Source organism: Pristiophorus japonicus, unplaced genomic scaffold, assembly GCF_044704955.1.
Source record: "Pristiophorus japonicus isolate sPriJap1 unplaced genomic scaffold, sPriJap1.hap1 HAP1_SCAFFOLD_627, whole genome shotgun sequence".
Classification (NCBI taxonomy): Eukaryota; Metazoa; Chordata; class Chondrichthyes; family Pristiophoridae; genus Pristiophorus; species Pristiophorus japonicus.
This window is the reverse complement of record NW_027254539.1, coordinates 66,270-92,849: the sequence shown is the minus strand read 5'-3', so window position 1 is coordinate 92,849 and position 26,580 is coordinate 66,270. Positions and strand designations below refer to the sequence as shown.

Genomic DNA, 26,580 nt, shown 5'->3' with positions numbered 1-26,580 from the left:
TTTAGATTCGAAGGTACATTTTTTTATTTTACCCCCAGGTACACAAAGTTGTAGTGCCACGGAGGTCTCAATGTCCAAGTACAATTCTACCAGCCAAATGCTGCCTCCTTCAAAGGCTGCTTGTTGACGATGATTACTGGTGGGACTAGGTTACTACATTCTGCAAGACATTTAACACATTTACTATTAAAAAAATTATAAATGTGATAAAAAACTTATCTAGAATAAATTTCAATAGCATTATATTTTGACTGCTCAAAAAACTAGACATTCTTCAACATAGTTAGTATCAATACACTATTTGCCACAAACATCTAGTATTTTGTACACAAAGTTTTATCATATCAATCATGTCAACAATATAATTACACATTTTTTCACAGAGAATAACTGCTCTGAAGATGCATGTATCAGCAATTTATACCCTGCAGTTCCAAAGGTTGTAATTGCAAAGTGATTCAGTCACTGTACATAATACTCTTGGTGCCATTCAAGAGGTTAACTGGAACTGATTATTTTGGGGGGTGCGGGTGTACAACAGTTAAGATGAAACTTCCTGACACCTTGGCCCATGTGTATAATTTTCACGTTTGCTTTAGTGGAGCTGGGATATTTGCAGATGCTTGTTCAAGATAGGCCAACGGTCCTTGAGCCAGGTCAGCTGATTTTTTGGGCTGTACATTAATATCTTCCAAGACTTGTTGCCAGTGGCGCAGCTTACTTAGGTGCTTCTGGATCAAGGCCTCCTTTCTCTGTAGCTCATTTTTCAATTCTGAAACATCCTGTAAAACAATATTAAAACAAATTAAGAACCTTTCCCAAAAAAGTGAATTCAATGCTTAGACTTTAAAAAGGCACAATGTGGTCAGAAATTTATAGTTAATAAAATATACATTGAGGCAAAAGTTTCTGAAAAAAACAGTTGAGCAGTGCCAAGCAGTGGAACTGGTAGGTCCATGGCACACATGCCGCTTGCAATTGTTAAGTTAATAGTAGCATTTGGAAAAGTGTAGGCCACCCCACTGAGCAAGGGATGGGGGGAAAATGGATGCAAGAACCAGTGATACAACAGTTAACATAGTTAAGCTACTCGCTGGGTTTTTTGCCTTTGAAAAGTGCAAGAAAGTTCTGCACGAAATATTTTTTTTTTTAAGAGAAAGAGCAAGAGACACACACAAAGCGCAAGTGCGCACGAGGGAGGGAGACTAAGAGCCCGAGGGAGGGAAACGGTGCGTGCCCCCGAGGGAGGGAGAGAGAAAGAAAAGGAGAATGTACAAAGAGAAAACACACAGGGCAATGATGCAATAAACAAGGGTGCCCCAACTGCAATGTAGAAGTTGTTGCGATCTGACCCCTGAAGCACTATCTATAATAGTCAAATGGTTCCAAAGACCATTGGCATCACACTTTTCCCAACCTGTGTGTAGTCACTCCACCAGCCTGCCACACATTTTCCCTCAGTTGAAGTACTTTGTTGCCTGGAGAACCACAGTAACGGTGAAGCAGGATTTGGACACCAGAATTGATTAATATAGGAACAGGAGTAGGCTATTTAGCCCCTCGAATCTGTGCTGCCATTCAATGAGATCATTGCTGATCTGTGACCTAACTCCATAAACCCACCTTTGCCCCACATCCCTTCATACCTTTGGTTAACAAATATATATCAATCTCAAATTGAAAATTAACAATTGATCTAGCATCGAGTGCTATTTGCAGAAGAGAACTCCAAACTTCTACCACCCTGTGTGTGTAGAAGTGTTTCCTAACTTCACTTCTGAAAGGCCTTGCTCTACCTTTAGGCAATGTCCCCATGTCCTCGACTCCCCAACCAGCGGAAATCGTCTTTCTCTTATCCCCTTAATATCTTGAAACCTTCAATCAAATCACACGTAACCTTCTAAATTCCAGGGACTATCACCCTAGTTTGTGTAATCCCTCCTTGTATTTAATCCTTAGAATCCTGGTATTATTCTGGTAAATATATGCTGCACTCCATCCAAGGCCAATATATCCTTCTTAAGGTGTTGTGCCCAGACACAATCCAACAAGTATTTCTCTTTCATAAAAGATTATATAGGCTAATAAGAAAAGCCAGCACTTCTGCCATCATTTTATATCCAGAAATTAATAACTCCATTCAGCTTTATTGTGGATCCTAGTAATAAAATACCCATGACTCAATCCCCAATTGATTTTTCCGTCGAGACAACTTATCCAGAAAGAGGAAAGAGAAAAGAGAAATATTAAACCACAGAAAATAAAGTCCCTTCACCTCTTTTATGACTTGTTCAGGTTTTTGAACAGCAAGCTGTAGCCTCTTCTGAAGAAAGAAGCACTCCGTTTGTCTGGCAACATCCAAAAACTTTTGAATGCATTGCTCTACACCTGTGGCAAAATAAATGAAGACATTCACAAAAAATATGCCATGTTGTTGGAAATTTCATAATTTGAATCGAAATGCATCTAAATCTGCATCAATAGCAGAACTGAAAAGTGAAAAATGCCATAAGATGGTAATAAGATAAACTTTCTAATAATTTAGTTATCTTTGAGGCTCACACCCTTTTTGCTAGATAAATCTCTTCCATATGCCTCCATTCAAAGCCTGTCCTGCTGTGATATGTTGACCAAGCGAGGAATCAGTGCTTTTCTTGCTCGAGGAAAAGATGTCAAGGAACTGCGACTAGCAAGCAAGCTTCCATACAATCACAATCACTAAGGAGGTGGTACTCAGTAAGATAATGGGACTAAAGGCAAATAAATCCCTTGGACCTGATGGTTTGCATCCTAGGGTCTTAAGAGAAGTAGCAGCAGGGATTGTGGATGCATTGGTTGTAATTTACCAAAATTCCCTGGATTCCGGGGAGGTCCCAGCAGATTGAAAAACTGCAAATGCAAAAAAGGAGGAAAACAAAAAGCAGGAAACTATAGACCAGTTAGCCTAACATCCGTGGTTGGGAAAATGTTGGAGTCCATTATTAAAGAAGCAGTCGCAGGACATTTGCAAAAGCATAATTCGGTCAGGCAGAGTCAGCATGGATTTCTGAAGGGGGTCATGTTTGACAAATTTGCTGGAATTCTTTGAGGATGTAACGAACAGGGTGGATAAAGGGGAACCAGTGGATGTGGTGTATTTGGACTTCCAGAAGGCATTTGACAAGATGCCACATAAAAGGTTACTGCACAAGATAAAAGTTCACAGGGTTGGGGGTAATGTATTAACATGGATAGAGGATTGGCTAGCGAACAGAAAACAGAGAGTTGGGATAAATGGTTCATTCTCGGGTTGGCAATCAGTAACTAGTGGGGTGCTGCAGGGATCAGTGCTGGGACCCCAACTATTTACAATCTATATTAATGACTTGGAAGAAAGAACCGAGTGTAACGTAGCCAAGGTTGCTGACGATACAATTATGGGAGGAAAAGCAATGTGTGAGGAGGACACAAAAAATCTGCAAAAGGACATAGACAGGCTAGGTGAGTGGGCAAAAATTTGGCAGATGGAGTATAATGTTGGAAAGTGTGAGGTCATGCACTTTGGCAGAAAAAAAAAATCAAAAAGCAAGATATTATTTAAATGGAGAAAAATTCCAAAGTGCTGCAGTACAGTGGGACCTGGGGGTACTTGTGCATGAAAACACAAAAGGTTAGTATGCAGGTATAGCAAGTGATCAGGAAGGCCAATGGAATCTTGATCTTTATTGCAAAGGGGATAGAATATAAAAGCAGGGAAGTCTTGCTAGTTATACAGGGTATTGGTGAGGCCACACCTGGAATACTGCACACAGTTTTGGTTTCATTTACGAAAGGATATTCTTGCTTTGGAATCAGTTCGGAGAAGGTTCACTAGGTTGATTCCGGAGATGAGGGGGTTGACTTATGAGGAAAGGTTGAGGAGGTTGGGCCTCTACACATTGGAATTCAGAAGAACGAGAAGTGATCTTATCGAAATGTCTAAGATTACGAGGGGGCTTGACAAGGTGGATGCAGAGAGGATGTTTCCACTGATAGGGGAGACTAGAACTAGGGGGTATAATCTGAGAATAAGGGGCCGCCCATTTAAAATTGAGATAAGGAGGAATTTCTTCTCTCAGTCGGTTGTAAATCTGTGGCATTCGCTGCCTCAGAGAGCTGTGGAAGCCGGGACATTGAATAAATTTAAGGCAGAGATAGACAGTTTCTTAACCGATAAGGGATTAAGGGGTAATGGGGAGTGGGCAGGGAAGTGGACCAGAGTCCATGATTGGATCAGCCATGATTGTATTAAATGGCGGAGCAGGCTCGAGGGGCCGTATGGCCTACTCCTGCTCCTATTTCTTATGTTCTTATAAGAAATAGGAGCCGGAGTAGGCCATTTGGCCCCTCGAGTCTGCTCCGCCATTCAATAAGATCATGGCTAATCTGATCATGGACTCAGCTCCACTTCCCTGCCCGCTCCCCATAACCCTTTACTTGCTTATCGCTCAAAAATCTGTCTATCTCCGCCTTAAATATATTCAATGACCCAGCCTCCACAACTCTCTGGGGTAGAGAATTCCATAGATTTGCAACCCTCAGAGGAAATTTCTCCTCATCTCAGTTTTAAATGGGTGGCCCCTTATTCACGGGGCTCGACTTTCCACTTCGATCGTTAGGGCCCAAAAAATGGGCGATGTTCCAGCCTTAGTGATGTTTCAGCTCTCAAGAGCGCCCATTTTTCAGATTACAACTTTCGGCTTTTTTTTCCGGAGATAGCCCAGCGATGTGGATTGGGCCTTAACGATGCGAAATGGGCCCCAGCAATGTGGAAGGCAAAGCGTCTCTAGCAACGGCCTTTCTGCACATGCGTTTTTTTTTGCAAAAGTTGCCCACCATTTGGGAGGTCAGGAGTCATCCAGGCATGCGCAGAAGGCAAAGGGGGGTGGCGGGGTGAGGAAGAGAGGAGAGAGAGAGGAGAGAGAGAGAGAGAGAGAGAGAGAGAGAATCAAAAAAAGATGTCCAAGCACGAGTAGCCCGCAGAGAGTGGGCAGGAGGGCAAAACCGTTTTCCGACGAGGCCAACGAGGCCCTCGTCCAGGAGGTGCACGCAAGATGGGGCCAATTAACCCAGGGTGCACGTGGGAAACCTCCATCCCGGACATATCGGAAAATTTGGGGCGAGATCGCCGATGTGATGTCCTCGGTGTCCGAGTCGAAGGGATCGGACCAATGCCGCAAAATGTGGAACAGCTTGGTTCCTTAGGCAAGAATAAGTATTAAATGGATTTTAAATTGTAATGATCCACTGAATATGTAAATCTACCAGATTGAAATTAAGCTGGGTATGCTTGCATAGATTCCCTGCTAAGATTTGGACAGGGTTCTGAACCTGCGCCCATTAATTCTAATTTTCGCAGTCTCTTTTTGGGTTACGTTGGTGGATGGGGCATGACTGAGCACTGAGGGGTCTGGTCACCTTCACCCACACTGTCAGTCTCTCCAGCGGCTGTCACTTAGTGACCCAGCCTGGACTGGGGAGAGAGCTGCCCTGGCTCAATGTCTGCCCTGGGACACTTAGGGACATTAACTCCCATCATTGCCGAGCTCACCAGCTGTCCTGATTCCCATCCCCTGCCTCACCCCCCCCAGGGGCCCTTCATGGAGATTGTAGTGGAGATGTTTGTGTCAAGCATTAGATCCCTAACGCGATCTTTGTTATAACCATGCACCAATTGTGGATACAAACCCTATTAGCATATAACATTGGAAACTGTTGTCTTTCCACGATAGTAGCTAATCAATTAGCTTATGCCATGCTCTTGTCACGTTTGCAGAGGAAGATATCCAAGAATTGGGCTAAGCGCAGGTACACAGGAGGAGGCCCTGCCCAGCTCAGTATCCTAACGGACCTTGAGGAACGTGCGGCAGCACTTGTGGGCACCCACGGTCGCTCGGCCACCACCTGTGGTAGTGCAGATCCCTCCCTTACGTCACGTGAGTAATGTGTAAAGCAATGGTAATTCAAAGTAATGAAACGGTATTTCATTATAATATATGAATGATGTCATGTTATGTATGAGGCTTCTGTACTACTCTCAGGTTAACAACTTAAGAACATAAAAGAAATAGGACCAGGAGAAGGCCATCTGGCCCCTCAAACCTGCTCCGCCATTATAAGGTCATGGCTGAATTCCACATAAATGTACTACCATATGATGTAATAATACGTAACGCCTCTCGGTTCCCAATTATTGCAGTACTGTTGTTCCTCCTACGTATGCCAGCGCAGTGCAAGAGTGTGTACCTTCTGTTCTAATAAGCTCAATTGTGTTTTGCAGGTCACCCAGCTCCAGAGACGCAAAGGGAGGCCGCACCTGCACCTGCCCCATTGCAAGTGGTCATAAGAATTAGGAACAGGAGAAGGCCATCTAGCCCCTCGAGCCTGCTCCGCCATTCAACAAGATCATGGCTGATCTGGCTGTGGACTCAGCTCCACTTCCCCGCCTGCTCCCCATAACCCTTAATTCGCTATTGGTTAAAAATCTATCTATCTGTGATTTGAATATTCAATGAGCTAGCCTCAACTGCTTCCTTGGGCAGAGAATTCCACAGATCCACAACCCTCTGGGAGAAGAAATTCCTTCTTAACTCGGTTTTAAATTGGCTCCCCCGTATTTTGAGGCTGTACCCCCTAGTTCTAGTCACCCCGACCAGTGGAAACAACCTCTCTGCCTCTATCTTGTCTATCCCTTTCATTATTTTAAATGTTTCTATAAGATCACCCCTCATCCTTCTGAACTCCAACGAGTAAAAGACCCAGTCTACTCAATCGATCATCATAAGGTAACCCCCTCATCTCCGGAATCAGCCAGGTGCTGAAGAGATCACCAAGCCAGAGGAGGATGATGTTATGGAAACAGAGGAGGATTCCCCTTGCATCCCTGTGAATGTTGTACCTGCGGCCACTTCGTCTTGGAGAGAAGTAGCGGGCCCAAGCGGCTTGCAGCAGGCGACTCCAAGGTGTACAGTGCCCACGCCGACTCCACGGAGGTTGAGTCACCGAGGTCGGCACACACTAAGATGGGCTGATCGCTATGAGGACATGACCACACTGTGCAGGGAGAGCGTCGCTATAAGTCGCAAGCTCCTCCAGGCGTTTGCTGGGTTGACGGGGAACATTGTCAGGATGTCCGCTCGCATATCGGAGGGTATGGAGCGGATGATTGTGGCAATGGGCCAACAGACCCCGCCATCCATGCCTTGCAGCATGCGATACTGTCAGGAGACGACACTGCACTCCAAGGTACCGTCCCAACAACCGTCAGCACAGATGCGAGTCAGGAGGAAGAACTTCCTTGTGGCTCAGAAGTCAGTTCATCAGAAACGTCTTCTCCTCCTCCACCCCCTGAAAGGATTCTGCCACCGTCACTACCCCCACCACCACCAGCCCTTGAGGTCATCTACTGCAAGTCGTCCTGGTCCGTTACCCGATTACAACGGGGAGTTAAGGTACGTGGAGGGGGGGGGGGGGGGGGGAAGAAGTTATCTGGAAGGAAGCCTGACCGCAGGTAGAGCCGGGGGAGGGTTCTCGTTGTTGTTGTATTTTAAATTTATTGTTGGGTGACTGTTGGGAGTGGGGGGGGGGGGGTGTATAGAGTTAAATTTTTTTTAAATTGTTCAATAATTTAAATATTTTATTGCATTTTACAATTGTTGTCAAGTGTCTTATAATAACGTACGGTAAGGTAAAACATGAATACAATTGTTGGAAAACAATGGCCAGGCAAGGATGAAATGTAATGCAACTGCAACTGTTGTCTTTCTGTAACTGTCACCAATGTAAATTCATGCAAAACGTTCATTTATGAGTTGCTGACAAGAGTTTTGCAGCTGCTTAACTCCCATAGGACTTTTCCAGTCTTGTGGGTGGGTGGGTGGGTTCATCGCCAGGCTGATTGTCCTCCCTGAGGTCCTCGTCATCCTCCTCCTGTCCTCTCTCCTGAGGTGGACCGGCAGCCCCATCTGGCAATTGTTGTTCTCTCCTTATAGCAAGGTTATGCAACATGCTGCACACCACGATGAACTCAGCGACCTGCTCAGGGTGGTATTGTAGGCTGCCTCCAGAGTGGTTCAGGCATCTGAAGCGCTGCTTCAGCACTCCAGTCTTTGATGATATTGCGTGTAGCTATATGGATTTTGTTGTAGCGCTTCTCGGCTTCCATCTGGGGATTACGCAGGAGAGTCATGAGCCAGCTGGCAAGGCCATATCCTTTATCTCCCAGCATCCAACCGTGACCTTGTGGCTGACTGTTAAACAGGTCAGAGACAGTGCTGCCACGCAAGATATGCGCATCATGGATGCTTCCTGGAGAATGAGCATTTACTGCCATCATTTGGTTGTGGTCGACAACAAGCTGTACATCCAGGGGGTGGAATCCCTTTCGGTTATGAAAACACCTCTGCATCCTGTAAAGGTGCTCTCAGAGCAATGTGCGTAGTCTATTGCTCCCTGCACCTTGGGGAAGTTTGCTATTCGAGAACCCCAAAGCCCTCTCGGTCTGTGCCTCGCTGGTCATAGGGAAATTTATAAAGTCCATCCTGCGAGCGTAAAGAGCTTTAGTCACCTGTTGAATGGAGCAATGTGTGGCGTGCTGAGAGATACCACAAATGTCACCAGCTGAGGCCTGAAAGGAGCCCGATGTATAGAAGGAAAGTGCCGCAGTAACCTTTACCTCAACGGGCAGTGCGGTCCTGATGGTGCTGGTAGGCTGCAGATCTCCCTTGATGCGCTGGCATATCTCAGCGGTGAGCTGCTTTCAGAAGCGCAGCCTCCTAAGCCACGTGTTATCGGACAAGTTCAGGCATGATTGCTTTTCTCTAAGTTAGTCGGGTGTCAGGTCTCCTCCTCCGCAGCAATCTGCCATCTCTTTGATTGGGCACATAATGCTCTTCAATATACCTTCTCCCATCTTAGTCTGCAGCATGTGATTATTCATCAATAATGGTAGAGAAGTTACAGATACCATAGCTATTGCTATAAATGCCCTAAATTTTGTCCTCAATAAATAGAAATATGAGTAATGATTGCCAAAGAGTTAGTGAGGCCCTTAAAATAACTCAAATTCATTCTCCTCATAAGCCCCTTCAAGCAGCCTCACTTCCTCAGATGTTCAAAATTGCGTCCGTAGTGCCGAGTCCTGCCGAACAGTGTCAGTCAGGAGCAGTTTTTCTCCAGCGATCTTCTCGGTGTGCGATCAGCCTGGCAATGTGGTGAAAGTTGCGGTGGGCGATCACCTCGGCGATGTGAAATTCTTGTGCGCTGAAAGTTGGGTCGGCAATCTTTGGGCAATGTTCCGGCCCAACTTTCCACTTTTAAGGTAAAATGGGCGATAGCCTGCATATTTGGACGATAGATGGGCAATAGCCCAACAATCATCAGGGGAAAGGCCAGCCCTAAGACTATGTCCTCTAGTTTTAGTTTCCCCATGTGTAAATATCCCTCTCTGCATCCACCTTGTCGAGCCCCTTCATTATTTTATGTTTCGATAAGATCATCTCTCATTCTTCTGAACTCCAATGTGTATAGGCCCAACCTACCCTTTAAGTCAACCCCCTCATCTTCAGAATCAACCTAGTGAACTTTCTCTGAACAGCCTCCAATGCAAGTATATCCTTCCTTAAATACGGAGACCAAAACTGTACGCAGTACTCTAGGTGTGGCCTCACCAATACCCTGTACAGTTGTAGCAGGATTTCTTTGCTTTTATACTCCATCCCCTTTGCAATAAAGGCCAACATTCAATTTGCCTTCCTGATTACTTGCTGTACCTGCATACTAACTTTTTGTGTTTCATGCACAAGGACCCAGGTGTCTCTGTACTGCAGCACTTCGCAAATTTTTCTCCATTTAAATTATAATTTGCTTTTCTATTATTTCTGCCAAAGTTTTCCCACATTTTACTCCATCTGCCAAATTTTTGCCCACTTAGCCTGTCTCTATCCCTTTGCAGATTTTCTGTGTCCTCCTCACAATTTGCTTTACCACCCATCTTTGTATCAGCAAACTTGGCTACATTACACTCAGTCGAAAGGGCCAAATTAAAGCAGAACAACTGGTTCTTTAGCTTCTCCTCTTCCCCGCCCCCGTTGTGAGCAATGCCCATCTCCCACTCAGTAACTGCCCCTCGTGCAACAATTTTGAATCTGGAGCACACTGAATGGATAATCACCGATGCAGACCAGTATTCCCATTACTCTGTCAAAGGAGTTGCACTGTTCCTGAAAATGGCCCAAGACGAAATGTTTGCAACGAGGGTTTTAAATTACATTGTTCAAAATTACCTTAGATGGTCCTAGATCAGAGGATAGATGTGTAATTTCAAATTATGTCTAAGCAAATATCAAACTACAGTTTTTATAACAAAAAGTTACATAAACAAAGATTGATTATAGTTTTAATCAGGCTACAATAGTAAAAAAGGACAATCTATAATTAGCTGCAGGCAGTTGGGGGACATATATGAAACAATGCCTATAACAATCAGACTCAATATAAAAACTGAAAAGGAAAGGGAACAGCAATAATGAATGAATCGCGAGACCCGAGCTTTTTAATAAAAATTTATACCAACTCGCAATCTCGGATTGCGAACCGTGCCGCTCTGCTGCACCGGAAACAGCTTCAGATTTGAATCTAACCGACCCTGTGCGAGCATTGAAACCATTTGGGCAAACGGGGTAAGGGGCGAAAAAAGATAGCCAATCAAAAATAGACTTGCCGCAGACCAGGTCTCTGCAATCACGTGACAGTGCTGTGCATTGGTTGATGGCTTCGAGAAGGATTTTTTTGGTTGGTGGAGAATGCCACTTCAGCAAAAGACACTGTTATAATCAGTGTGAAAGCCGCTTTAAATATTTTAAACTGCCAGAGCCAACGAAGATGAGCGGCTAAATGAACAAGTGGAGGATAAGTGTGCAGCAAAGTTTGGCAATTTTATCATGTAGAATTGTCCGGGGGGAGAAGATCTTGGACGCACTGTGAAAATGTCAGATACCAGCCATCGTAACTGTCCAGTGAAACACGGACCGACCACACACCCGGAGCAAGAGAGCGAGCGCATGATGCTGAGCCAGCTCGGTGTCTGACCCTCTCTCTGCACAAACAGCCCGTCCTGCACTCACCCACTCCAGCATGCTGTGATTTAATTATTTTTTTAAATGAGTTATTTCTGATCAAAATAAGACTCGCTGTAAAACGAGACTGCAACAGCGAAAGAGAGTGACATAACGACAACCAAAATAATGATTTCCTTTTCCAACATGGACTCGCTATTAAAGCTCAATAATGGTTTGGCTGGTTCTTAAAGTGCATCATTAATGCTGGCACTCCCTCTCTCTTTCTTCCTCCTCTCAAATGAAGATTGAGATGTGTGTTTATTTTTTTTAACATTTTTTTTTATAAGACAAACCAGAGAGCTCCAGACTCTCAGCTCAGGCAGCAGAAAAGGTTTCTAGTACCTTTTACAAATACATCAGTAAAGAGGGATCTGGGAGGCAGAGTAGATTTTTTCTTTAATGGTCTGAGAACAGGAGGAGAAAAACATGGGATTTTAAAAAAATGTGCATAAATTCCCTTTTAACTTTCAAAATGGAATTGGATCTATTCTTAAAGAAAAATAATTTACAGGGCTACGGGAAAAGAGTAGGGGGAGTGGAACTATTTAGATAGCTCTTTCAAAGAGCCGGCACAGTCGCAATGGGCCGAATGGCGTCCTCCTGCGCCATACGATGCTAAAGTAATACTTAATTTCATTTAAGTGTGAAATGTAAGAAGTACATTCAAAATAATACAAGATCAAGGCATTTCCTCCTTTAAATGTCCAGTGAGGCTGAAGACGACTTGAGCTTCTTCCATTTGTTATTGTTGCTCATGAATTCCAGGTGTGTTGCTCTTTTAAGCGCTTTACTGCACTGCATAATGCAGCTATATTTATCTACACGGCCACAACATAGACATCAATCTTATTCAATAGTACCATAACGAGAGCTGAAGCACTTCTGAAGGATTACAGGATTTTGGTAGGTTTTTAAAGTTTTATCTTGCCATGTAAATATTACAGGGCTGTCACTATCAGGAAATGTTAAGAGTGAGATTTTTAAATCAAAAGAAAGTGAAAGATTGTACGCCATTTGAGCATATGGTGCTTTGCCCATGGAAATTATGTAAACGGTGCACAATTTTAAACTAACAGTGGGCACACCTCTCGTGGTTTTTGTTTGCACTTCAGTGTCAGATCTGGAGCACGTTTGTCTGATTTAGCTGCAAACGTGGCTTGTTGCTGTTCGAAAAAAACAAAGGGTAATGGTTGATGGGTGTTTTTGTGGCTGGAAGGCTGTATCCAGTGGTGCTCCGCAGGGCTCAGTGCTGGGTCCCTTGCTTTTTGTGGTATATATTAATGACTTGGACTTAAATGTTGGGGGTATGATTAAGAAGTTTGCAGATGATACTAAAATTGGCCATGTGGTTGATAACGAAGAAGAAAACTGCGGACTGCAGGAAGATATCCATGTACTGGGCAGGTGGGAAGAACAGGGAAAAATAATTCAATCCGAATAAGTGTGAGGTAATGCATTTGGGGAAGTCTAACAAGGCAAGGGAATACACATTAAATGGTACTGCACTGAAAGGTGTTGAGGAACAAACTGACGATGGAGTGCAGGTCCACAGATCCTTGAAGGTAGCAGGCCAGGTAGATAAGATGGTGAAGAAGGCATATGGAATATAGTTGAGCGTCCCAAATCCGACAACCGAGAGACTGAAGCCGAGCCGGTTTTCGTGTTTTTCAGGACTTCGGAACGTGTTTGACGTCCGTAAACACCCGAGCCCAGGTTCGGGTATTTCCGAATTTCGGAACGTCAGAAGGGGGGGTGCTCTCCGAGGAGCTGTTTGGGTCGCCAGCCCCGCCCAGGAGGTCATCGGGCGGGGCGGCAGCGAGGCCCCAAGGCAAGGGCGGTGGCGAGGCCCCAAGGTCGGCAGGGTCGTCTGGCCTGGATTCCGGAATATTTTACAGATTCCGGACGATCCTGCCACGGATCGTCCCAGAGTCCGAATTCCGGAACATTCCAGATTCTGGAACTCCAGATTTGGACGCTCAACCTGTAAGTCGAGACATGGAATACAAGAGCAAGGGGGTTATGCTTGAACTGTATAAAACACTGGTTAGGCCGCAGCTGGAATATTGTGTGCAGTTCTGGTCACCACATTACAGGAAAGATGTGATTACACTGAAAAGGGTGCAGAGGAGTTTTACAAGTATGTTGGACTGGAGAATTTTGGCTATGAGGAAAGATTGGAGATGCTGGGTCTGTTTTCTTTGGAACAGAGGAGGCTATGGAGAGACTTGATTGAGGTGTATAAAATGATGAGGGGCCTGGAAAGAGTGGATAGGAAGGACCTGTTTCCCTTGGCAGAGGGGTCATCAACCAGGAGGCATAGATTTAAAGTAATTGGAGAGAGGTTTAGAGGAGATACGAGGGGAAATTTCTTCACGCAAAGGGTGGTGGGAGTCTGGAACTCACTCCCTGAAAGGGTGGTAGAGACAGGAACCCTCACCACATTTAAAAGATACTTGGATGTGCACTCAAAGTGCCGTAACCTAGAGCTGCGATGTGGGATTAGATTGGATAGCTATTGGTCAGCTGGCGCGGACACGATGGGCCAAAATGACCTCCTTCCGTGCTGTAAATTTCTATGATTCTATGATTCACTCTGAAGGAAAGATGGGGCCTTGGTTTAACATCTCATCCAAAAGAGCAAATAATCTAGGCTGACAATTCAGTGCAGTACTAAGCACCTCCAACAACTTGTATTTATATAGCGCCTTTAACGTAGTGAAACATCCCAAAGCTCATCACAGGAATATTATGAGACAAATAATTTGACACCGATCCACATAAGAATAATTTAGGGTAGATGACCAAAAGCTTGGTCAAAAAGATAGGTTTTAAGAAGCGTCTTGAAGGAGGAAAGAGAGATAGAGAGGCGGAGAGGTTTAGACAGGGAATTCCAGAGCTTAGAGCCTATACAACAAAAGGCACGGCCACCAATGGTTGAGCGATTATAATCAGGGATGCTCAAGAGGGCAAAATTAGAGGGGCGCAGACATCTCGGGGGGAGAGATTAGAGATAGGGAGGGGTGAGGCCATGGAGAGATGTGAAAACAAGGATGAGAATTTTGAAATCGAGGTGAAGCTTAACCGGGAGCCAATGTAGGTCAGCGAGCACAGGGGTGATGGGTGAACAGGACTTGGTGCGAATTAGGACACGGGCAGCCGAGTTTTGGATCACCTCTAGTTTACGTAGGGTAGAATGTGGGAGGCCAGCCAGGAGTGCATTGGAATAGTCAAGTCTAGAGGTAACAAAGGCATGGATGAGGAATTCAGCAGCGGATGAGCTGAAGCAAGGGCGAAGACGGGCAATGTTACAGAGGTGGAAATAGGCAGTCTTAATTATGCCGCGGGTATGTGGTCGAAAGCTCACTTTAAGGTCAAATATAACACCAAGTTGCGAACAGTGTGGTTCAGCCTCAGACAGAAGTTGGGGGCAGGGATGGAGTCAGTGGCTAGGGAACGGAGTTTGTGGCGGGGATCAAAAACAATGGCTTTGTCTTCCCAATATTTAATTGGAGGAAATTTCTGTTCATCCAGAACTGGAAGTTGGACAAGCAGTCTGACAATTTAGAGACTGAGGAGGGGTCGAGAGAAGTGGTAGTGAGGTAGAGCTGGGTGCTGTCAGCGTACATGTGGTAACTGATGCTGTGTTTTCGGATGATGTTGCCAAGGGGAAACATATAGATGAGAAATAGGAGGGGGCCAAGGATAGATCCTTGGGGGGACACCAGAGATAATGATACGTGGGCTTGGAGAAGCCGCTGCAGGTAATTCTCTGGCTACGATTAGATAGGCAAGAGTGGAACCAGGCGAGTGCAGTCCCACCCAGCTGGACAACGGTAGAGAGACATTGGAGAAGGATAGAGTGGTCAACCGTTTCAAAGCCGCAGACAAGTCAAGAAGGACAAGGAGGGATCGTTGCCTTTGTCTGAGAGCCGTACTGTGGCAGGGGCAGAAACCAGATTGAAGGGCTTCAAACATTGAGTTACGGTACAGATGGGCAAGGGTGATGATGGCAGATTTGAAGACGAGGGGGGACAGTACCTGAGGAGAGAGAACTGTTAACAATGTTAGCTAACATGGGAGCCAGAAAAGGAAGTTGGGTGTTCAGCAATTTAGTGGGAATAGGGTCAAGGGAGCAAGAAATGAGTCTCATGGACAAGATGAGCGTGGAGGTCAAGAGGTGAGATGAGAGAGAAACTGGAGAAAGATGCAAGTTCAGGGGAAAACCTCAGAGGAAGTTTGGCCTGGTGGGTTAGGGAGGGGAAGGAAGGGAAGTGGCAGAGGCAGCTGATCGGATGATCTCAATCTTTCAGACAAAGAAGTCCATGAGCTCCTCGCACTTGTTGGTGGAGGCGAGTGTGGTGGAGACAGGGAAGAGGGGTTTAAGAAGACGGTTAGCAGTAGAGAATAGTAGCCGGAGGTTATCTTTGCATTCCAGATGAACAAATGAAGCTTCTCTGCCTTTGAAAAACATTCCAGTGATTTAATAATCAGATTTATTGTCTAAACTGACCATTGCTTCAAGGCCAGTCTTAATTCAACAGTTCAGTGACCACTGCATCTAAATTGACGTGTTTCCTCACTTAACAGGCAAAAGCTAAAGGATATTACTACAATTTAAAGAAAAATCAATAGCAGTATAACATTAGCAGACTTCAAATCATTCTGATTAATCCTTTTCTTAGAAACTTTTAAAGAGTTGTTTATCTAAAGCTTAATTTTATCAACAAGCTTACTTTGTAGCACCTTATTGAACATTCACTACATTTTCTTTATCAATTATTTCCTCAAAAAACTATATTACATTTGAGAGACATGACTTGTCTTTTACCCATCTCTGTTGGTTGTCCATAATTAAACCCGGGTTTTTCTAAGTATTACTTCAATCCCATATTATGGCCCTAGATGCTAACGCACTATTGATGTTGGGCAGACTGATCTATAGTCATCCAGTTTACTGCTTTCTCCATTTTTAAACCGAGGTGTTGCATTGACAACCTCTCCCTCGACTTTCCATATCCAAGAATGTTCAAAAGATTGTGGTCAAGCTTTTGCTATTTGCTCTGACTTTCTACAGCATTCTCAAATGCTTGCCATCAAGGTCCAGTGCCTCTTCCACTTTGAGTTCCAGCTTTTTCAGTGCTACTTCCTTATCTATAGTTAGCCTATCCAATTGCTCCACCTCCTCTTGTATGTTTTCATTCCACTATTGCACTTTTTTTCATTAAAAAACAAGGCAAAGTACTCATTTAATATTTCTCTCATGCCTTCACCTCCGTGAGAAGTTATCCTTTGTCACCTCTTATTAGACCTAAGCTTTCTTTATCCATTCTTTCACTTGTATGTTTATAAAATCCTTTACTGCTTCCCCTTGGTCTCTGTCTGTCTTCCTTTCTGCTTCCCCTCTATATTTTCTGTACTGTGTTTTTTTGTATTACTTGCTGTAGATTTGTCAGCTGCCTAGGCCCTAAGCTCTGGAACTCCCTCCCTCTCCGCCCTCCTTTAAGATGCTCCTTAAAACCTCTCTTTGACCAAGCTTTTGGTTATCTGCTGTAATTTCTCGTGTGGCTTGGTGCCAAATTTTTGCCTCATCACACTCCTGTGAAGGGCCTTGGGTCGTTTTACGACATAAAGGTGCTATTTAAATACAACTTGTTGTATTAGAAGGCCTTGAAGGGACAACTCAATAATTTTATGAAACATGCAAATGATCACGTAGAAGAGGTAAGGAAAAAGGTATAAAAAGTGGGTATTGGAGCAGATATTTTAGAATTCGATTAAGGTCTGATAAACCTGAAAAACCAAGCTCAGAATTGCAACGTGCTTAAACTATATTACCCACCAAACATAATTTGATCAAGTAATAAATATCATTTAGGCATGAGGCTCAATTTTTCCCAGTATTTGCGCCGTTTTTTTTGCGAATGTGAATGCACTCACCATACTTTAGGTAGGTGCTGTAGCCTTAATCACAGGACTTTACAAAAGATTAACGAAGGAAGAAGATGGCGAGGAAGAAAAGGAAAAGCAACATTTGTTCTGGTCTGCATTCAATGAAATTTGAATTGTGTTAATTTTTAAAGTAATTGGAAAGTATATGTACACAGTTATATTTTATTCTGCCACTTAAAGTTATAGTAATTGAGAGTCATGTCATTACCATGGGCTCAATTTTCCCCGAGCCCGTTTTCTGACATATTGCCAGAGTTGCGCCACTTATTTAGGTAAATAAATGTGCCAGAAAAAAATGTCGGAAGTTTCCCTGATGTTTGTGCTGCAATCTGCAGCCGGGCAGCGTGGCCGGTCACCTCATGGGGTGGAGCCTGTGGTCTGCGCTGGAAAAAGGAGCCGGGCTTTCTGCGCATGTGTGGGGAAAAAAAACTGACGTTCTGGACGTCGCTGAAATGGCCACGCATGCGCAGTAGAGCTCAGAGAAAGGCGAATGGCAGACAGTGTTGGCTTGTGGATGGCAGCCATGAGAGGTGGCAACAGGGAATAGACAGTCAACATCAGGCCACAGGACTCATTTTAGGTCCTTAAAGACTGCTCAGCGGTAAGTAACATCACCACCTAGTTTGGAGACCGGGTTTAAAGGACTCAAGTCAGAGCTAGGTAAAATGAATAGGGAGCGTACTTATGACAGAAAGCAGGCACGACGAGAATTTCAATCACAGGAGGAGATAGAACAAATCTGAGAGGAATGGCATCATGATTATAATACCAGGCAACTGATGCATCTCTCAAAAGACTGAACTCATAACTACCATCCAATATCATCAAAGATCAGTGTTGCAAACCTAACGCAGCAACTGAAGTATTTCCCTGTAGTCGAAAGAGTTTCACTGCAAATGGAAGCAACAGTGATGTCCTACTAAATGACACTAAACTGGGTGGCAGTGTGAGCTGTGAGGAGGATGCCAAGAGGCTGCAGGGTGACTTGGACAGGTTAGGCGAGTGGGCAAATACATGGCAGATGCAGTATAATGTGGATAAATGTGAGGTTATCCACTTTGGGGGCAAAAACACGAAGGCAGAATATTATCTGAATGACGGCAGATTAGGAAAAGGGGAGGTGCAGCAAGACCTGGGTGTCATGGTTCATCAGTCATTGAAAGCTGGCATGCAGGTACAGCAGGCGGTGAAGGCGGCAAATGGTATGTTGGCCTTCATAGCAAAGGGATTTGAGTATAGGAGCAGGGAAGTCTTGCTGCGTTGTACAGGGCCTTGGTGAGGCCCCACCTGGAATATTGTGTTCAGTTTTGCTCTCCTAATCTGAGGAAGGATGTTCTTGCTATTGAGGGAGTGCAGCGAAGGTTCACCAGACTGATTCCCGGGATGGCTGGACTGACATATGAGGAGAAACTGGATCAACTGGGCCTTTATACACTGGAGTTTAGAAGGATGAGATGGGATCTCATAGAAACATATAAGATTCTGACTGGACTGGACAGGCTAGATGCGGGAAGAATGTTCCCGATGTTGGGGAAGTCCAGAACCAGGGGACACAGTCTTAGGATAAGGGGCAGGCCGTTTAGGACTGAGATGAGGAAAAACTTCTTCACTCAGAGAGTTGTTAATCTGTGGAATTCCCTGCCAGAGAGAGTTGTAGATGCCAGTTCATTGGATATATTCAAGAGGGAGTTAGATATGGCCCTTACGGCTAAAGGGATCAAGGGGTATGGAGAGAAATCTGGAAAGGGGTACTGAAGGAATGATCAGCCATGATCTTATTGAATGGTGGTGCAGGCTCGAAGGGCCGAATGGCCTACTCCTGTACCTATTTTCTATGTTTCTACTATGTAATATAGGAACTTTTAAAATTTGAGTCGGAGATGCCAATAAAAAAAAAGTTACGGCAAAGATGTTGATATTGTCTGTGAAACATGATTGTGTACAAGACTCAATAACAAAGGGTTTCTATATAGATACTGCATTTCAAAAATCAATATGTTGGTATTTTGTTACATAATTATAACAAAATGCTGATATATGAAATAAGTACTAGTTTTGGCAATTGTGCAGTCTACATATTTTTCCAACAATTCTAACTTCTTTAATTGTTTTCGTTAAATGTATTCAGTAACTACCTCGCAATGAAATATGTAGTGAATGTTCTCTAAAATACTTGCATCTATAAATTTATTAAGGAACAATTTGCTATTTAATTAAAAATTGTTAAAATGATTTAAAAATCTTTAAAAAGGTAATTTCAATGCTGCAGGTTGAAAGAAGTGGGTGCATCTTCGCTTACACATAGGCTGTATGCTGTGCTCAGTGATGTAATACGTTACGCACAACTCTGCAGCGCCGAACTGCAAGTCTACAGGTGGGGCCTCGCACCAGGCAAGTGCTATGCTGACTGCAATTTTTAGGCCATTATATTAAGAGCTTTCATAATTAATTCACCCGCTGCATCTCAGGTCTGAATACAAGTTACTTTTTAAAATAATATGCCTTGATTCACACAGAATTTAACACTTCCCTTAAACTATGCAATGTAACACCGATGAGTGCATAGACAGTCTGATTTTGTTAACTGAACTAAAAGATTCATGTTGTGCAAACATATTTTATATCATTGCATGCATTCTTCAAGGGAATCTCACCTGTTCGAATTTCTTCTTGATCAGTACCATTCACATAGTCTTGACTGACCAGTGATGCAAAGCATGCCTACAAGAAATTCACAATTATTGCTTCCAATTTTCCAACATTTAGTCAACAGAAACAATCTAGTGTAAGGGCACTTTCATATCCGATTACAACTGCAGGCATAAGATTCAAGGATTCAGCGGAAATCGAGCAACAAAAGGCGAAGGGAAAATATTTGTGAAATAGATTATTGAACACATCAGAAGAGAGATCATTTAATAGATAAGTTGGAACAGCAGCCAGCAGACACTCAGAAGTGAGAAACTTCTTCACTCAGTGGGTGGTGAATCTTTGGAATTATCTGCTCCAAAGGGTTGTGGAGGCTCAGTCTTTGATTATATTCAAGACAGAGATCGATAGATTTTTGGATATTAAGGGAATCAAGGGATATGGGGATAGTGCAGGAGTGTGTTGAGGTAGAAGATCAGCCATGATCTTATTGAATGGTGGAGCAGGCTCAAGGGGCCGAATGGCCTACTCCTGCTCCTAATCCTTACGTTCTTATATTCTGATGACTAGCCATGTCAATTCACAAAAAGGGAAAGGAAAGGTATTGATCTCAAGAGGTTGGAGAGGTGCATGGACCACCTACTATATTAATCTACATGTTGTATGATTTGTACCTTTTTTTGTTCATTCCTGGGATACGGACATCACTGGCAAGGCCATCATTTACTGTCCATCCCTAATTGCCCTTGAGGAGGTGGTGGTGAGCCTCCGCCTTGAACCGCTGCCGTCCTAAATGGCTGACCCCTTATTCTGAGACTGTGACCACTGGTTCTGGACTCGTCAGCTAGAGGAAACATCCTCCCTGCATCTACCCTGTCAAGCCCTGTAAGAATTTTGTATGTTTCAATGGGATCACCTCTCATTCTTCTAAACTCTAGAGAATATAGGCCTAGTCTACTCAATCCCACCTCATAGGACAATCCTCCCATCCCTGGAATCAGTCTGGTGAACCTTTGTTGCACTCCCTCTATGCAGAGCTGGTCTCCAGTCATCTTGGTTAATCCTTGTCACTGGACCAAGAGCTAGCTCGGTCAAGCCTGTATGGTGGTTGGTGTGCAATGGCCACTACACGGTAAAAAAAATCCACACACAGGCATCCTCCACCCTTCAGGATGTAGTTCGGGACCTGGAATATTAGGTCCTTCACTGAAACACCTGAAAACTTATCCTCTTTAGGCATGGACGCAAGTTATCCTCGATACGAGGGACCGTCTATAATAAATAATAATAATGAAAGAAGTGGGATAAAATATGGACCAGTAAAGAAGCAGATTGAATCAACAAAGAACTCTTCCAGGTCAAGGTTTTAAAGCCAATATGTACTGGATAGCAGAAAGCAAAGAAGACTGGCAGAAGACAGGGCAGAGACAAAGGAATCTCAGAGCCAAGAGATACCGAATAAAAGAACATAGTAATATCACAGAATTATACAGCATAAACATTCGACCCAACAGGTCTATGCCAGTGTTTATGCTCCACATGAGCCTCCTCCCAACTTACTTCATCTTTCCTTATAAACATACCCTTCTATTCCATTCTCCCTCATGTACTTATCTAGCTTCTCCTTAAATGCATCCATGCTAATTGCCTCAACCACTGCATGTGGTACCAAGTTCCACATTCTTACCACTCTCCAAGTACAGAATTTCTCCTGAATTACTTATTAGATTTATTAGTGGTTATCTTATGTTCTTATCTTCTATTCATGGCCCCTAGTTTTGGACTCCCCCATAAGTGGAAACATCTTTTCTACATCTCTACATCTACCCTATCGAATTCCTTCATAATGCTAAAGACCTCTATCAGGGTCACCTTTCAGTATTCTCTTTCCTAATAGTTATATCCTCTCAGTTCTTGTACCATTCTTCGCCAGTGCTTCTATATCCTTTTTGCAATATGGAGACTAGAACCGTGCACAGTGCCTTTCACTAAGATAGCAAACTCAGAGTGTCCAGTACCTTCCTCTGACAGCAGTCCATACCCAGATCCTGCACCTGATATCCAATACCTTAGATTGCATCAACACTCTACAAACCCAAGACTGGAATATGCACAATGTGCCCTGGGGGTTCTCAACCAAAGGTTCGTAGCCTCATTTTAATTTTTGACAGAGCCCTTGAAAAGAAAATCAATTTAAAAAAAGATAAAAGGAAAAATACACCGTCGTGTAATAGTGGGTTCGAGCTGAGAAACTGGCAGCTCCAGTCCCAACTCGAACCTCTGCTTTCCCCCTCCCGAACGGCTGTGTGAGGATGTCGACAGCTGCCGCTGAGACCAGGCCCCACCCGCTGAGGGAGAGAGGAGGCGGCCAATGAGACCAGGCCCCGCCCGCTGAGAGGGAGAGAGGAGGCGGCCAATGAGACCAGGCCCCGCCCGCTGAGAGGGAGAGAGGCGGTGGCCAATGAGACCAGGACCCGCCCGCTGAGAGGGAGAGAGGCGGCGGCCAATGAGACCAGGCCCCGCCCACTGAGAGGGAGAGAGGAGGCGGCCGATGAGCCCAGGCCCGGTTCGCTGAGAGGGAGAGAGGCGACGGTCGATGAGCCCAAGGCCCCGCCCGCTGAGGGAGAGAGGCGGTGGCTGATGAGCCCAGGTCCTGGCTCGCTGAGAGGGAGAGAGGCGGCGGCCGATCATTGCTAAGCGCAGATCCCTGGCTCGAGCTCTCCATCATCCTCTAGCCAGGTACGTACGCGCTTACCTCAGTTCCACTGGAGATTTGATTTTTTTGTCATTTGTTATTCGTGCAGTCACAATTGTCAATCAAATGAAGGGGCAAGGAAATAGGCAGCAGCTGCATGGAGGAAAGGAGCTGCTGGGACTCGCTGTCTTTGTGGAGGAAGAAGAGCGGAATATGTCAACATTAGGAAACTATTAGGATTGACACTTATCAGCAAAACTGAAACAGTTTGCAACTTCCTTTAAGTATTCTGCATTGTCTAATTTCCCGCCCCCCCAATTTTCTCTCCTGCTGTATTCAAAGTGTTGTAGTATAGTTACAAGGGTGCTGGCTGCCCTTTGGTGCCTAACCTCATTCATTCTTTACCTGCGAGCCGACACCGATTGTTAGCAGTCTTGTTCTACCAAGGAGGGCATCACAGGAAGACCGGATTCCTCACACCCAATGTTAGCCTCCAGCAAGGATTTCAACCTTCCAGCATTGTCCTGGAGTTGCCAGGAATAAAACAGTAATCTGGACACTAGTATGAGCAATTTGGAGAAAAATCCTATGGACCGTAAAAAAATGGTGTTTTTTCATTTTTATTGTACACTTTTGCTTATTAGTTATAAAAATATTGGAGATAGGGGAAAAAAGGGCTGTTGACTGACAATCAAGCAGAGAACTGGGACCGGCTGTTGTGCCAGGAACAGTCAGTGAGGGAGTGGGGGGTTGCTAGGGAAAGGTGGTGATTGGGCTCATGTGGAGACAAAGCAGGAATGGGATGGGTGTGGGGACCAGTATTTTCTGCAGTGCTGGGATGAGTGGAAGCGGTGCCGGGAGAATTTTTATACACGGGAGAAAAAATACTCGTGCTGTATTAGAGAGTCCGTGGAATTTTTCTAACACAGCTGGAGGTGGTGGGGCCTCGGAAGCAAAAATGTTGAGAACCCCTGCCTTTTACTAAATCAATAACCACTACATACACCAGAGTCAATGTCTGCTAAATACCAACAAACTGCCACAATGCATCCCATATGCGAGGATTCAATTAGTGCCCACTGAGTATGCACCTAATCAAAATGCAATCAATGCATGTTATACACATCCCAACTTAAATACAATCAATACCAATCATCCAGAATCAGCAGAGGAGGTGGCCATTTAGCCCATCGCATTTCTGAAAGTGAGTATTGATTCTCTTTGCCACTGTAAAAAGTTTCGGTTGTCTCTAACTTTGTTCTTTGGCAATCTCAAATTTATGATATCGAGTCATCAACTAACCAAACACTGGAAACAATTTTTTTTCTTCTACTTTATCAAAGTTCTATAATCTTGAACATTTAAATGAGTTCCCCACTTAAGTTTCTCTATTCGAATGAAAAGAGCCCCAGTTTATAATGTCTCTTCCATAACACTTCATTTCATGGCCTTGATATCTTTCCTAAATTATGGGTGTCCAATACAGCATGCCAGGTGCCTCTCCCTAACACTGGCATCTCCCCTCAGAGAAATAGAATGACATAGCATAGGAGGCGGCTATTTGGCCCATTGTGCCTGTGCCAGCTCTTTGGTAGAGCTAACCAATTAATCCCACTCCCCTGCTTTTTCCCCCCTTCGAGTATTAATACAATTCTTTCTTGAATGTTACTATTGAATTTTCAGGCAGTGCATTCCATTGCTGTGTAAAAATGTTTCCTCATGCTCCTTTGGTCTTTTGCCAATCACCTTAAATCAATGGCCTCTGGTTGCCGACCATTCCGTCACTGGAAACCGTTTCTCCTTATTTACTCAAACAAAAACCATTCAGGATTTTGAACAAATCTCCTCTTAACCTTTTCTGCTCTAAGGAGAACAACCCTATCTTCTCCAGTCTCTCCACATAACTGAAGTCCCTCATTCCTAGTACCATTTTAGTAAATCTCTTCTACACCCTCTCCAACGCCTTGACATCCTTCCTAAAGTGTAGTGCCCAGAATTGAAAACAATACTCCAGCTGAGACCTTACCAGTGTTTTATAAAGGTTTAGCATAACATCCTTGCTTTTGTACTCTATTTCTCTATTAATAAAGCCAAGGATCAAATATGCTTTTTTAACAGCCTTCTCAACTTGTCCTGCTACAGTCAAAGATTTGTGTACATACACCCCATGTCTCTCTTCTTGCGCCCCCTATAAAATTGTACCATTTAGTTCATATCGCCTCTCCTCTTTCTTCCTACCAAAATCTATTACTTCACATTTCTCTATATTAAACTTCATCTGCCATGTGTCTGCCCATTTTATCAATCTATGTCCTCCTGAATGACTATCCCACATTTGAGTTTCATATCATCTGCAAACTTTGAAATGATGGCCTGTATACCCAACCCCAGGCCATTAATATCAAAAAGAGCAGTGGTCACAACACCCATTCCCTTGGGAACACCACTGTATACTTCCTTCCAGTTTGAAAAAACAGCGGTTACCACTACTCTTTGCTTTCTGTCCCTTTGTATCAATGCTGCACTGTCCCTTTAATCCCATGGGTTTTAATTTTGCAAACTAGTCTATTATGTGGTACTTTGTCAAACTCCTTTTGAAAGTCCATATATACACAACATCAACCACACTACCCTCATCAACCCTCTCTCTGTTACTTCATCAAAGAACTTGATCAAGTTAGTCAAATGCAATTTTCCTTTAACAAATCCATGCTGGCTTTCATTTATTAGCCCATACTTCCAAATGCCAATTAATTTTGTCCCACATTATTGTCTCATATTAGGCTGACTGGCCTGTCGTTGCAGGGTTTATCCCTCTCCCCTTTTTTTTTTAAAAAAAGGAGGGTGTAACATTTGCAATCCTCCAGTCCTCTGGCACCACCCCCCATATCCAAGGAGGACTGGAAGATTGAGGCCAGAGCCTCCACAATTTCCATCCTTACTTCCCTCAGTAACCCAAGATGCATCCCATTTGGTGACTTTTCTACTTTGAAGACAACCAACCTTATCTCCTCTTTATCTATTTTATCTTATCTAATATCGCTACTGCCTCCTTCTTTACTGCTACATTGGCAGCATCCTCTTCTTTAGTGAAGACAGATGCAAAGTACTCATTTGGTACCTCAGCCCTGCCCTCTGCCTCTACAAGATCATCTTTTTGTCCCCTAATCAGCCCCACCCTTCCTTTGACTGCCCTTTTATTATTTATGTATTTATAAAATATTTTTGGGTTCCCTTTTGTTAACCGCTAATCTATTCTCATACTCTCTTTGCCCCTCACTCCCTTTTTTAGATCACCTTTGTACTTCCTATATTCAGCTTCGTTCTCTACTGTATTATGAACCTTACAATTGTCATAAGCCTCCTTTTTCTATCTCATTTTAACTATATCTTTAGTCATCCAAGGAGTGCTAGCTTTGGATGCCCTTCTTTTCCCCATTCCCCCTCACACAATGTGCCTTCTCTGCATCCGAATCATCTCCTCTTTTGAAGGGCTACCATTTTTCAATTACTATTTTGCCAACCAATTTTTTAATCCAATCCACCTAGGCCATGGCATTCCCTTTTCAACTCACTGAAGTTAGCCCCTCCTCCATTTAAGGATTTTTACACTTGATTGTACCTTGTCCTTTTCCATAACTATTCTAAATCTGATATTATGATCACTGTTGCCCAAATTATCTCTCACTGAAACATGCTCCACTTGTCCCACTTCATTTCCCAGAACTAGATCCAGCACTGCTTTCTTTCTGGTTGGGCTGGAATCACATTGATCAAGAAAGTTCAGGTATTCTGGAATTGCCCCCCCTCTTTGCCCTTTACACTGTTCCTATCTTAGGGTAATTGAAGTCCCCCATTAACACTCCTCTAAAGTTCTTGCATTTTTCCATTTATAGTGGGCTATAGTATGCTCCTAGCCAATGTTTCATTTAATATTTTTTAGGTGTGCAGCCCCCATTCAAAATACCGTACATATGCAGTTTTCCCTATTTAAAAGCTGGTGAGCCAACTGCGCGGGAGCTGCAGAACGCAGCACAGCTTAAAGGAAACACTGCACCCAGCGGCGAAATATCTAAATTCTTCCTTAATTCTAACCAAATAGACAATATTTGGCCACTCAACCGAGTACAGTACCATAGTGGTTATTGTTGC

At 43.9% G+C, this 26,580-nt stretch overlaps 1 protein-coding gene across 1 annotated transcript; it reads right to left on the bottom strand.

The window, feature by feature from the left end:
* LOC139255773 (mediator of RNA polymerase II transcription subunit 28) lies at window positions 1–26,580 on the bottom strand. Its single transcript, XM_070873985.1, has 4 exons — window positions 26,563–26,580; window positions 19,739–19,805; window positions 2,276–2,388; window positions 1–782 (listed from the first exon to the last, which is right to left on the bottom strand). The coding sequence occupies exons 1-4, from the start codon at window positions 26,563–26,565 to the stop codon at window positions 585–587; spliced, it is 381 nt and encodes a 126-aa protein (XP_070730086.1). The 5' UTR covers window positions 26,566–26,580; the 3' UTR covers window positions 1–584.

Bases quoted from the DNA above. Each gene is read 5' to 3' on its own strand.
- LOC139255773 (XM_070873985.1), bottom strand. The intron at 2,389-19,738 runs GTGAGATTCCCT...ATTTTGCCACAG, and splicing joins TCAAGAAGAAATTCGAACAG to GTGTAGAGCAATGCATTCAA. The intron at 783-2,275 runs GTGAAGGGACTT...ATTGTTTTACAG, and splicing joins CTGAACAAGTCATAAAAGAG to GATGTTTCAGAATTGAAAAA.